At 43.4% G+C, this 14,253-nt stretch overlaps 2 protein-coding genes across 2 annotated transcripts; both read right to left on the bottom strand.

The window, feature by feature from the left end:
• Positions 1-3,245: 3,245 nt before the first annotated feature.
• On the bottom strand, positions 3,246-4,178 carry LOC116408612 (putative gustatory receptor clone PTE03). The gene has a single exon (XM_031896249.1). The coding sequence runs from the start codon at positions 4,176-4,178 to the stop codon at positions 3,246-3,248; it is 933 nt and encodes a 310-aa protein (XP_031752109.1).
• A 6,002-nt stretch (positions 4,179-10,180) lies between these two features.
• Positions 10,181-11,146, bottom strand: LOC116408611 (olfactory receptor 52E4-like). The gene has a single exon (XM_031896248.1). The coding sequence runs from the start codon at positions 11,144-11,146 to the stop codon at positions 10,181-10,183; it is 966 nt and encodes a 321-aa protein (XP_031752108.1).
• Positions 11,147-14,253: the final 3,107 nt, after the last annotated feature.

Below are 14,253 nucleotides of genomic sequence, written 5' to 3'. Positions count from 1 at the left end.
AGGAAACGGTTTGGACTTGGGAAAGAAGGTTAACAAAGAGGGCAGGAAAGAAGCAAATACCCCCATAGAGGCCATTCATGCACAGGGCAGCAATAAACATGTACATTGGCTCGTGCAGACTCCTGTGCAGGATGATGGTGCCGATCACTGCGCTACTGGATGCAACGATCATCAGGAAAATGAGGAAAACAATGGCGCCGTAGAGATATTTTACTGCCGTCAGTTCTCCAAAGATGAGTGCCAGCACCGTCGGCTGTGAGTATGTCGCATTGGCCATCATTAGACCTGCTCTGAGGAATGGGGCAAATACTTACCAGCGTCTCTGTGCCTCACAGGGAATCTGCCGCTAATTGCTGGTTCTTTGAGTTTATATAAAATGGGGCTGAATTTCCCAGCAGTCCCCTGGGGGCCACAGATGGAAACTACAGTGAGTTATAATGATGCCGTTTATAAAGAGATTTCAGGTGGGAACCGAGTGTCCTGGGGGCCCCGCTGGAAACATCTCAGTTGCATGGAGGGAGGATTTGTGACTCTTCTGGGTCCCAGAGGCCTAAGTGATCCTCACTGACAACAACAAATCAGTAACTTTATGGCTACTTTTGCTAAAATATTTCCTCTGCCACCCTGACCCCAGAAGCTTATTTACTGTGAGTGCCCCCTACCTTTCCTGGCCGACCCCCCCCAATGGCAGAACTCAGAGAAACAACAGAAACAGGGACATTCCTTTGACTAAACCCTTATCAAGGGCCCATTGGCCCCTCCTTGGGCTCCTGTGTTTGAAATATTTATATCGAACTGAATAACATTGCATATAAACCTTGTTGCATTATTGAGTTATCAGCCCCCGAGCAAATAGTGATGCTTATTCATTTAGATTGAAAGCTCTTTTGGTTGGGCAGGGCCCTCTCAGTTTCTCAGCGGTATTATTGTATGGAATCTGTTCCTGCAATGTAATATACACATAATAATGGCTCCACTCCTACATGGGCAATTTCAGAACTCATAGTACTTGGTTCTGTCTTTCACCCTTGATTTGGTGTGTGTTTGGGGCTTTGTCATTAAGTCTATGTGCCCTACACAAGATCAAAGGGTCAAAGTGCTGACATTTTACTAACTGTCACCCTAGAACAACATTAATACTCCCTGTCATTTATTGGCATTGGGTTAGTTAGAAATATATAGATATACCGTATATATATACAGTACATTAGAGAGAGAGGGAATATGCACTGAACTCATTATGAGGAGGATTAAAGTGATATTTCTCTTTGTCTCCATAGAAATACAATTCCGAGAACCAATAGATCAATATGTTCTTGTATCCCAAGGGTAACAACTCAGTTTTCTCTACTGAAACGTCACAGGTTTTATTTCATGTCAATAATGGGGAGACATTTGTCTCCAAACTCTGGTATTTGGTGATCTTTTTTTTTATATTCTGGGACTTTTTGCCGAGAAACGTGAGAATTATATCATTGAAGAAATTCCATTTTGCACATTGAAAAATGCATGTTCATTAGTTTAATATGAGTCCCATTAGGTCAGGACTGTAAAACCATATAATAGTCTTTTTTACCATTGACCTTGACCAGGATAAACTGGAGATAGCCTTTAGGGAATCTGCCAGGACACCAGTAAGGTAGTGGCACAAAGTTATGGGGCATCTCATGTGGGCACAGTTAGTTGGGCACAATGGGCACTGTTAATGGATACAAAATAACTCAACCCCCAATATTACAGTTTGCAAAGAGCTAACTATAGCTTAGTACCTGAGCCACAACTGCTGATATAAATATTATTTCCATTTGGATGTGGCCCTACATACCCCCCCCCCCAACCTCCCCCTTGCAAACCAGATATTTGTGGTGTTATATACAGTGTTTTACCTCTCTTACCCAAGTGTAATCGGTAGGATATGGTAATGCCCTCTGCCAAGTAAGTACCAAAGGTACTTCATTAAATGAAAGTATAAATTCCCCACTCCCACCATGTTAAACTAATAATGTGGCTTTTTCTCTCTTCAAAAACCACCAAAAACCCCTGGTAACAATAATACCGGCCAGGTAAGTAGCAAAGGAACAAGTAACACCTGTTTTATTTTAGGAAGTTGTGTTTGTTGGCTTTATCCAAGGTTCTAGATGTTACATTACAGCATTACAGTAAGTTGATCTAATAACAAACTTTATTCCTCTTGACCAGGAGACACATTTAACTGAAGATACCTGCAACGCTCATTGGGGCTGGTAATGATGTGTTCAGCTGGCCATACACCCACCCATAACATCTTGTGAAATCTTGTGATATGTTCAGTATGTGTCTGGGGACCTGCCAATCTCAATCAATATCCATGAACTATGGGTAGCAGTTGGTTTAAGGATCAGGCAAGTTAAATTTCCAACTTCCAAAGCACCGTGCTGGCCATTTATGGGACATCCACAGATGAGGAAGTAGAGAGGAGCCTTGGCTTCTTTTCATTTCATACTGTTCTAATTGTTCAGGCTGTTTGCCTGTATGATCAGTACAATAGAAACTTGGCCAAAGTGTGTGTGGCCCCTCATATGCCCTCTGACTGTTGAACCAGTCTGAGACTGTACAAAATCAACCCATGTATGGGCACCTTTAGATGTATGGGGCTGGGATGTTGACAATGTTAAGCATATAAGGCCTTTAGGTTGACAAAACTTTGATACTGATAATTATACATAAGCTGATTAATGGCCAATCTCATGTCTCACCATTGTCCCTATTTAGGTTTGACAAAACAGGATCTGTGGACCATGAGAGGCAAGGTCTGCTTGAAAGTGTTTGAGATTTGTGGTTGGGACAATGTGAAGTATGGGGTTGGCCTACAATAAAGTTTGTTTATTTTCTATTGGAAATGTTAGGAGCATATAATTTGCCTTCCAGCATGGTAATGTTGCACCAAAACAGCCATCAGTTTCTTGGGGTGATGGATGGAGCCATTCATCAGATTGACCAGGATTGCGAAGAAGATCATCAGCTGATTGAATTTTATTTCCTGAAGAATCAGCTTTGAAGCAATTGCCTCAGATTCAAAACTAATAGTCGGGGGCAGTGAACAGCAATGGCTGACCAGCGACTAATATGACCAGTGACCAGTCATGCTTTGTCTAAAGGAGTCATCAGCAAATCATAATGGATTCTCAGTCTTGCTGTCAGGCTACTTTCTTAATACAACCCTTTGATATTCCATTTTTCTGCACTTTCCCATGTCTTTCTGCCTCTCAAATGTTCTTCGAACAAAAGATCTGCCCTATTTTTACTCTTATTTCCCTCAGTTTCAGACCATACATTAGGGGGTTTAGAAGAGGGGCAAAAACAAAGGCTTGCACGGATATGATAATCTTTAGTTCATTTGGTATGGAATTAATAGGGAAACGAAGCAGCAGTACCTCACAGAGGATATCTAATGCAAAGTAGACGAGGGATACAATGTGGGGGGTGCAGGTCTGCAAGGCTTTGGCTCGAAAATCCTTAGAAGACTTCATACACACCCTTAGGATCTTCACATATGAGATAAGGATGCCCCATGGCAGTAAGCCGGTGACTGACATTATAATTAGGCCAAATACATTATTCAGGGTGGTGTCTATGCAGGAGAGTCTCACCACTGACCAGTTGTCACAGTAGATCTTCTGTATGACGGAGCCGCACAAGGGCAGGCGGATGGTCAGTATCACGTGGATCATAACCAAGACGATAATGTACAACCAGGCTGCACCAATCAGCTTCAGCACTGTGCTGGAGGTCATCAAGCTGGTGTATCTCAGAGGGTTACAGATGCACATGTAGCGGTCAAACGCCATGACAGCCAGGACGGTTATCTCACACCCATAATAGCTATGGATACCAAATACCTGAATTAAGCAGCCAATATAGGAAACGGTTTGGATTTGGGAAAGAAGGTTAACAAAGAGGGCAGGAAAGAAGCAAATACCCCCATAGAGGCCATTCATGCACAGGGCAGCAATAAACATGTACATTGGCTCGTGCAGACTCCTGTGCAGGATGATGGTGCCGATCACTGCGCTACTGGATGCAACGATCATCAGGAAGATGAGGAAAATGATGGCGCCGTAGAGATATTTTACTGCCGTCAAATCTCCAAAGCTGAGTGCCAGCACCGTCGGCCGTGGGTATGTAGAATTGGTCACCATTATTCCTGTATCCATCAGCACCATAAAAATGGTCACCATGAAAAAATAAGTTAAAAACAACTACTTTATTAACAGCATCTCTATCACCTTATATGTTTTGTGCTCCAAAAGGGAGATTTGAATTACCCAGATATTGACTGGAACTGCCAGGACACTTAATAGGAACAAGTTTATACACTGTTACATGGAAATTTTATGTCACAGGTTGTTGAGGAGCCAACCAGGAACCATGTTATACTGGATCTAGTGATCTCTAATGACTCAGAATATATAACAAATGTGCAAGTAGTGGAACCCCTGGGTAATAGTGACCATTTCATTTTTTATTTGGTGCCAAAAGCAAACATTGGGGCAACAAAGACTGTGAATAGTGATGAGCGAATCTGTCCCGTTTCGCCGAAAAATTCGCGAAGCTTTCAAAAGATTCGCGAAACGGCAAAAATGTTGCGCGACAAAAAAAATTGTCGCCCGCGGCTATTATTTTGTCGCACGGCTATTATTTCGTCACGCGGCTATTATTTTGTCGCCCGCGGCTATTGTTTCGTCGCACGGCTATTATTTCGTCGCCCGCGGCTATTATTTAGTCGCTTGGCTATTATTTCGTCACCCGCGGCTATTATTTCGTCGCCCACGGCTATTATTTAGTCGCATGGCTATTATTTAGTCACCCGCGGCTATTATTTCGTCGCCCACGGCTATTATTTAGTCGCATGGCTATTATTTTGTCGCCCGCGGCTATTACTTTGTCGCACGGCTATTATTTCGTCGCCCGTGGCTATTGTTTCGTCACTCGGCTATTATTTCGTCGTCCGCAGCTATTGTTTCGTCGCCCACAGCTATTATTTTGTCGTGCAGCTATTATTTTGTCGCCCGCGACAATTTTTGGACGCACAGTGAATTTTTCCACGGCGAATTTTTCCGCAGCGAATTTTTTCATCCATTTCGCGAAACAATCCGCCAATGGCGAAACACGGAAATTCACCGCAAATCCATGCCTTGCGAAACATTTCGCCCATCACTAACTGTGAATTTCAGAAAAACAAAAGTTCTCCTTAAGGAGAGTATTTCATAGCATAGATTGGGGCATAGATAAGGGGAGTGCTTTAGAGCATAGATTGGGGTGTTATGTTTTCTGCAGAAAGTGCAGAACAGAAATTAAAACGTTACTTTCTCAATTTATTCCCTTAAGGAAGAAATGTAGCGGTGTTGAGGTTCCTCCCACGTGGCTTCATAAAAGTAAAGAAGTTAATAGGAAATTAATAGGGAGAAAAAGCAAGGCATATAATAACTACAAGGCAGGGGGGTCAGAAACTAGGTTCAATAAATATAAAACAGCAATCAGGAAGATAGAAAATGTGGAGCAGATTGCGGAAGAGGCTAAGACTAAACCCCAAAAGTTTTTAAAGTAAATTAATACTTTGAAAGGTGCAGGTTGAGAGTGTGCAATAATGAATCATATCTACAGAGAAGACAATTGTGCTTAATCATTTCATTTCTTTAGTGTATACAATAGAGGAATCAGGGTTTCCAGACCCACCTGATAGGGGCACTGATGGCCCAACCCAATATAGTCAGTGGGAGGCACAGAATATGGTACATAGAGGCCAGGCCTCTATTTGTAAATTACTCAGACTTGATCTTGTCTAGTATGGCTTCTATGGATTGGAGGAAAGCTGATGTAATTCATAAAAAGGTATTACAATCTCACAAGTTATTTGCGGGAGAATGCCATTATGGCAGTAATCAATATGGGTTTATGTTTCTGTATTGGGTTCAAAAATTATTCAAAAACGAGGGGAGGGTATTGTTAGTAACATATCAGTAGGTCCTTCCAGGAGACACAAGGTCATCCATTACAGTTAGAACAAAGGAGGTCCCATCTAAGTAGTTTGGAAAAGGTTGTTTGTGAGAGATGGGAAATTGTGGGTTCCACCGCTGGTTGATACATTAGATAGGTACAAGAAGGGGTTGGATGGGTATTTAGCAAGTGAGGGAATACAAGGTTATGGGAGATAGCTCTTAGTACAAGTTGCCCCAGGGACTGGTCTGATTGCCATCTTGGAGTCAAGAAGGAATTTCCCCCCACTCTGCGGCAAATTAGAGAGGCTTCAGATGTTTTTTTTTGCCTTCCTCTGGATCAACTTGTACAAGTAGTTAGGCAGGTTATATATAGGCATTATGGTTGAACGTGATGGACATACGTCTTTTTTCAACCTAACTTACTATGTTACTATGTTACATATTTTAGATTCTTGTATTATTTAGTGCTATGGGAGACCATCTTTATAGGGGTATTGTACAAACCAGTTACAGCCCAACTGATGATCAGCTTGGCAGATGGTACAAGAAGGGGTCCAATAGCTGTTTAGCAAGTGAGGGAATATGGGAGATAGCTCTTAGTACAAGTTGCCCCAGGGACTGGTCCAATTGCCATCTTGGAGTAAAGAAATAATTTTTTCCCCTCTGAGGCAAATTAGAGAGACTTCAGATGGGGTTTTTTGCCTTCCTCTGGATCAACTGGCAGTTAGGCAGGTTATATATTGGCATAAAATGATGAGTGTAAGAGATTGTTCATAAAATTAGAAAAATGTATTCAAAACATCATATTATAAAGGAATTCATATAGACCCCATGGTACTCTATGTAGATTATATATATATAATGGCAATAGGAAATATCTAGTAGTGATTATCCGTGGGTACAAACCATGGACCTCCCCTTAGCGCCAGATAACACAATTCTCCGACGAAGCTTAGATTGTCAGCTCTGCAGGTTGTGTTTAGGGGCAAATACTTACAGAGATGGGAACAAGCGTCTCGGTGCCGCGCAGGGAATCTGCCGCTAATTGCTGGTTCTGTGAGTTTATATAAAATGGGGCTGAATTTCCCAGCAGGCCCCTGGGGGCCACAGTATGGAAACTACAGTGAGTTATAATGATGCCGTTTATAGAGAGATTTCAGGTGGGAACCGAGTGTCCTGGGGGCCCCGCTGGAAGGATCTCAGTAACATGGAGAGAGGATTTGTGACAACAATTAAACAGCAAATTTCCCTACTGTCGCCCTGACCCCAGAAGCTTATTTACTGTGAGTGCTCCCTACCTTTCCTGGCCGACCCCCCCCCAATGGCAGAACTCAGAGAAACAATCTGACTAAACCCTTATCAAGGGCCCATTGGCCCCTCCTGAATAACAAACGAACTGAATAACGTTGCATATAAACCTTCTTGCATTATTGAGTTATCCACCCCTGAGCAATATATTGATGCTCATTCGTTTAGATTGTAAGCTCTTTTGGTTGGGCAGGGCCCTCTCAGGTTCTCAGCGGTATTATTGTATGGGATCTGTTCCTGCAATGTAATATACACATAATAATGGCACCGCTCCTACATGGGCAATTTCAGAACTCATAGTACTTAGTTCCGTCTTTCACCCTTGATTTGGTGTGTGTTTGGGGCTTTATCATTAAGTCTATGTGCCCTACACAAGATCAAAGGGTCAAGGTTCTGACATTTTACTAACTGTCACCCTAGAACAACATTAACACTCCCTGTCATTTATTGGCTATGGGTTTGTCTCCATAGAAATACATTTCCGAGAATCAATAGATCAATATGTGGAAGTTTTTCTGGTGTTTGTTACCGTGTATCCCAAGGGTAAGGACTCCATTCTCTCTACTGAAACGTCACAGGTTTTATTTCATGTCAATGATGGGGAGACATTTGCCCCCAAACTCTGGTATTTGCCGATCTCTTTTTTTATATTCTGGGACTTTTACCCAAGAAACATGAGAATAAATATCACTGAAGAAATTCCATTTTGCCCATTACAAAATGCATGTTCAGTAGTCCCATCTAATAGTCTGTTTTACCATTGGCCTTGACCAGGATAAACTGGAGATAGCCTTTAGGGAATCTGCCAGGACACCAGTAAGGGGTGGCACAAAGCTATGGGGCATCTCATGTGGGTACAGTTAGTTGGGCGCTGTTAATGGATACAAAATAACTCAACCCCCAATACAGGTATAGGACCCATTATCCAGAATGCTTGGGACCAAGGGTATTCCGGAAAAGGGGTCTTTCCATAATTTGGATCACCATACCTTAAGTCTACTAAAAAATCAATAAAACATTAATTAAACCCAATAGGATTGTTTTGCATCCAATAAGGATTATTTATATTTTAGTTGGGATCAAGTACAGGTACTGTTTTATTATTACAGAGAAAAGGGAATCATTTAACCATTAAATAAACCCAATAGGGCTGTTCTGCCCCAATAAGGGGTAATTATATCTTAGTTGGGATCAAGTACAGGTACTGTTTTATTATTACAGAGAAAAGGGAATCATTTAACCATTAAATAAACCCAATAGGGCTGTTCTGCCCCAATAAGGGGTAATTATATCTTAGTTGGGATCAAGTACAGGTACTGTTTTATTATTACAGAGAAAAGGGAATCATTTAACCATTAAATAAACCCAATAGGGCTGTTCTGCCCCAATAAGGGGTAATTATATTTTAATTGGGATCAATTACAAGATACTGTTGTATTATTACAGAGAAAAAGGAAATCAGTTTTAAATCTGTATTATTTGATTAAAATGGAGTCTATGGGAGACGGGCTTATAAACAGGCTATAAATATTATTTCCATTTGGATGTGGCCCTACATACCCCCCCCTAGCTGCCCCCTGCAAACCAGATATGTGGGGTCTGATTTAACTCTCTTACCCAAGTGTAATCAGTAGGATATGGTAATTCCCCCTGCCAAGTAAGTACCAAAGATTAAATGAAGTTATAAAGTCCCCACTCCCACCATGTTAAACTGATAATGTGGCTTTTTCTCTCTTCAAAACCCCCCGGAAGCCCCTGGTAACTATAATACCGGCCAGGTAAGAAGCAATGGAGCAGGTAAAACCAAAAAAACATTGTTTTATTCTAGGAAGTTGTGTTCATTGGCTTAACCCAAGGTTCTAGATGTTAAGTTACAGCATTACAGTAAGTTGATCAAATAACAAACTTTATTCCTCTTGACCAGGAGACACATTTAGCAGTAGGATATGAAGATACCTGCAATGCTCATTGGTGCTGGTAATGATGTGTTCAGCCGGCCATACACCTACCCATAAGATCTTGTGAAATGTACGTATGTTTATTATGTGTCTAGTGAATTGCCAATACCAATCGATATCCATGTTCTATGGGTAGCAGTAGGTTTTAAAATCCCAACGTCCAACTGTGGATGCCATTTATGGGGCCTTCACAGATGAGAAAGTGGAGAGGAGCTTGGGCATGTTATACTGTTCCAATTGTTCTGGCTGTTTGCCTGAATGATCAGTACAATAGAAACTTGGCCATAGTGTGTGTGGCCCCTCGTATACTGAAACTGTACAAAATCAGCCTATGTATGGGCATCTTTAGAGGTATTGGGCACGGATGTTGACAATGTTAAGGGTATTAGGCCTTTAGGTTGAAAAAACTTTGATACTGATAATTATACATAAGCTGATTAATGGCCAATCTCATTTCTCACAATTGCCCCTATTTAGGTTCGACAGAACAGGATTTGTGGACCATGAGAGGCAAGGTCTACTTGAAATTGTTTAAGATTTGTGGTTGGAACAAGGTGAAGCATGGGTGTGGCTTACAATGAAGTTTGTTTATTTTCAATTGGAAATGTTAGGAGTTATGTGTCCTTAGTATATAATTTGCCTTCCAGCATGGTAATATTGCACCAAAACAGCCATCAATTCCTTGGGATGATGGATGGAGCCATTCATCAGATTGACCAGGATTCCAAAGAAGATCATCAGCTGATTGAGTAAATGTTATTTACTGAATTGCCTCAGATTCAAAACTAATAGTCGGGGGCAGTGAGCAGTAATGGCTGACCAGTGACCAATATGACCAGTGGCCGGTCATGCTTTGTCTAAAGGAGTCATCAGCAAATCATAAAGGATTCTCACTCTTGCTGTCAGGCTACTTTCTTAATACAACCCCACTGATATTCAGTGTTCCTGCACTTTCCCATGTCTTTCTGCCTCTGGAATGTTCTTCAAACAAAAGATCTGCCCTATTTTTACTCTTATTTCCCTCAGTTTCAGACCATACATTAGGGGGTTTAGAAGAGGGGCAAAAACAAAGGCTTGCACGGATATGATAATCTTTAGATGATACGGCATGGAATTAATAGGGAAACGAAGCAGAAGTAAGTCACAGAAGATATCTACTGCAAAGTAGAGGAGGGATACGAGGTGGGGGGTGCAGGTCTGCAAGGCTTTGGCCCTGAAATCCTTGGAGGACTTCATACACACCCTAAGAATTTTCAGATACGAGATAAAGATACCCCCCGGCAGTAAGCCAGTGACCGATGTTAGCAGTAGGCCGAATACATTATTCAGGGTGGTGTCTATGCAGGAGAGTCTCACCACTGACCAGTTGTCACAGTAGATCTTCTGTATGACGGAGCTGCACAAGGGCAGGCGGATGGTCAGTATCACGTGGATAGTAATCGGGATGATAAGGGACAACCAGGCCGCACCAATCAGCTTCAACACCGTGCCGGAGGTCATCAAGCTGTGGTATCTCAGAGGGTTACAGATGCACACATAGCGGTCAAACGCCATAACAGCCAGGACAGTTATCTCACACCCATAATAGCTATGGATACCAAATACCTGAATTAAGCAGCCAATATAGGAAACGGTTTGGATTTGGGAAAGAAGGTTAACAAAGAGGGCAGGAAAGAAGCAAATACCCCCATAAAGGCCATTCATGCACAGGGCAGCAATAAACATGTACATTGGCTCGTGCAGACTCCTGTGCAGGATGATGGTGCCGATCACTGCGCTACTGGATGCAACGATCATCAGGAAGATGAGGAAAACAATGGCGCCGTAGAGATATTTCACTGCCGTCAGTTCTCCAAAACTGAGTGCCAGCACCGTCGGCTGTGAGTATGTGGCATTGGCCATCATTATCCCTGGCCGGTAACACCAGGCTCTGCAAAGGCAAGTCAGGCAACCATGTTATATTGCTTTGTGCTGCTGTCAGGGTCCGACACTGATACCACTGTTATCTGGCCCAGTAAACTGCCAATAGAATGTTCATTTGGGCCTCAATTATTTGAGTAGTTGGGAAACTGAGCCACCACCTGACCCCCCCCCCCCCTGCTTGAGTTAATGGGAGAGCTGGAGGCGCTTGCCAGGGCCAGAACTAGGGGTAGGCAGAAGAGGCACCGGCCTAGGGTGCAATGATGGTGGGGGGCGGGTACCAGGCTGGTACCTCTCCTGCCTACCCCTAGTCCACACTCTCTTGCCCCCAGTACTTGTCATTGTGCAGAATGTAGCTTATTCCCTTAAGGAGAAAATATAGGGGTGTTAAGGTGTGGCTTAATTCAGATAGAGAAAATAGAGAAAAAAATTAAGGGGTCAAAAGCTATGTTTAATAATTATAAACACTATAACAAATGTAAAACAGAAATTAGGCAAAGATAGAAAATGAGTAGCAGATTGCCACAGAGGCTAAGACTAAACCCCAAATGTTTGTAAGTATATTAATAATGAAATAATGGTAATAATGTGGTTATAAAGGATACAGAAAAGGCAAATGTGATTAATCAGTTCTTCTCCTCTGCAGTGTATACAAGAGAGGAGTCAGAGTTTCCAAACCCACCTGATAGGGGCACTGATGGCTCCGCCCAATCTAGTCAGTAGCTGGCACAGGATATGGGACACAAAGGGTTACTCAAAATTAATGTTAACAGGGCACCAGGGCCAGATGGGATACACCCTCAGGTAAACTGATGTAATTCATATAAAGGGATTACAATCTCACAAGTTATTTTCTGGAGAATGGCATTATGAGCAGTAATCAATATGGGCCGGTGAGGGACAGGTCATGTCTAATGATGTTTTATCTTTTTTTTTACGTGACCGTGTCCATTTTGAATCAACCTCGCCCATTTTGACCTCACCTATTTTGATGCAACCGCACCCAATTTGACGTGACTGCGAGTTTTATGATGCACGTCAAATTTTTGTCATGACTAGTTATGTCTAGTGTTGAGCTAATCTGTCCCGTTTCGCTTCGACATAAAATTTGGGAAACGACAAGAAAATTCGGGAAACAGTGAAAAATCCACAAAACGCATTTGTTGCGCAACTTTTTTGTCGTCTGCATCTATTTTTGTCACCCGTGCCTTTTTTTGTCTCCTGTGCCCAATTTTGATGTGACTGCGCCCATTTTTCACACGACTCCACCCAATCTGACGTGACCGCACCAATTTTTACGCAACCATGACTTTCTTTGACGAGCCAAGAATTTTTCCTAGGTTAATTTTCATGGAAGTTTCACAAAACAATTCACCAATAGCAAAATGCGGAAATTCGCTGCAAATCCATGCCTGGCGAAAAAATTGGCTCATCAATAGTCATGTCAGATTAATGTCATTCATTTTACACAAAGGCTGGACAGTGGGGTGGGGGCAGTAGTCGGACAGTGGGGGGGCAGTAGTCGGACAGTGGGGGACAGTGGGGGGGCAGTAGTCGGACAGTGGGGGGGCAGTAGTCGGACAGTGGGGGGTGCAGTAGTCGGACAGTGGGGGGGCAGTAGTCGGACAGTGGGGGGTGCAGTAGTCGGACAGTGGGGGGGCAGTAGTCGGACAGTGGGGGGGCAGTAGTCGGACAGTGGGGGGTGCAGTAGTCGGACAGTGGGGGGGCAGTAGTCGGACAGTGGGGGGTGCAGTAGTCGGACAGTGGGGGGGCAGTAGTCGGACAGTGGGGGGGCAGTAGTCGGACAGTGGGGGGGCAGTAGTCGGACAGAGGGGGGTGCAGTAGTCGGACAGTGGGGGGGCAGTAGTCGGACAGTGGGGGGGCAGTAGTCGGACAGTGGGGGGGCAGTAGTCGGACAGTGGGGGGTGCAGTAGTCAGACAGTGGGGGGCAGTAGTCGGACAGAGGGGGGCAGTAGTCGGACAGTGGGGGGCAGTAGTCGGACAGTGGGGGGGGCAGTAGATGGGATCTATTTGGATTTTGCCAAAGCATTTGATACACAAACATCTGCTTTCTAAACTAAGGTCCTGTTGGGTTTGGTAATGTTGTTTGTATATGGAATTGGGAACTGGCTATAGAATCAAATACAGAGGGGGTTGTTAATGGTACAGTCTCTACTTGGAGTAGGGCTCTTAGTGGGGTCCCTCAGGGTTCTGTACTGGGTCCACTTTTGTTTAACTTGTACATTAATGACTTAGGGGACTTTGGGCAAAAAACTCAACCCAATTAATTCCATCCAGGATGTGGCACCTTGTAGCAGGATATTGGCAAACTGGTAAACTGGGATGTAAAAATATGCAGCCACTTATACCCTTAATGGGACTGCACTGGGCAAATCCATAATGGAGAAGGATCTTGGAGTCCTTGTAGATAATAAACTTGGCTGTAGCAAGCAATGCCAGGCAGCAGCTGCAAGGGCAAACAAGGTTTTGAGCTGTATTAAAAGGGGTATAGATTCACGGGAGGAGGGGGTTATTCTTCCCCTTTACAGAGCGCTGGTAAGGCCCCATCTAGAATATGCTGTTCAGTTTTGGTCTCCAGTGCTCAAACGGGACATTATTGAGTTAGAGAGGGTCCAGAGAAGGGCAACTAAGCTGGTAAAGGGTATGGAAAGTCTCAGTTATGGGGAAAGGCTGGCCCAGTTGGGATTGGTTACACTGGGGAAGGGGCAATTAAGGGGGGGTCACTATATATAAATATATAAGGGGGGGCAGTAATGAAATAGAGAAAGTACAGGGAAGAGCGACTAAGCTGATAAAGGGAATGGGCTCAGTTATGGGGAAAGGCTGGCCCAGTTGGGATTGGTTTCACTGGGGAAGGGGCAGTTATGGGGGGGTCACTATATATAAGGGGGGGGGCAGTAATGAAATAGAGAAAGTACAGGGAAGAGCGACTAAGCTGATAAAGGGAATGGGCTCAGTTATGGGGAAAGGCTGGCCCAGTTGGGATTGGTTACACTGGGGGGGGGGGCAGTTAAGGGGGGTCACTATATATAAATATATAAGGGGGGGCAGTAATGAAATAGAGAAAG

The sequence above is a fragment of the Xenopus tropicalis genome, chromosome 2 (genome assembly GCF_000004195.4).
Source record: "Xenopus tropicalis strain Nigerian chromosome 2, UCB_Xtro_10.0, whole genome shotgun sequence".
NCBI classification, from domain to species: Eukaryota; Metazoa; Chordata; class Amphibia; order Anura; family Pipidae; genus Xenopus; species Xenopus tropicalis.
This window is presented reverse-complemented; position numbering and strand designations above follow the sequence as displayed.

Excerpts from the sequence above, each read along its gene's own strand:
- LOC116408612 (XM_031896249.1), bottom strand. The coding sequence starts at position 4,178 with ATGGTGACCAATTCTACATACCCACGGCCGACGGTGCTGGCACTCAGC.
- LOC116408611 (XM_031896248.1), bottom strand. The coding sequence starts at position 11,146 with ATGGCCAATGCCACATACTCACAGCCGACGGTGCTGGCACTCAGTTTT.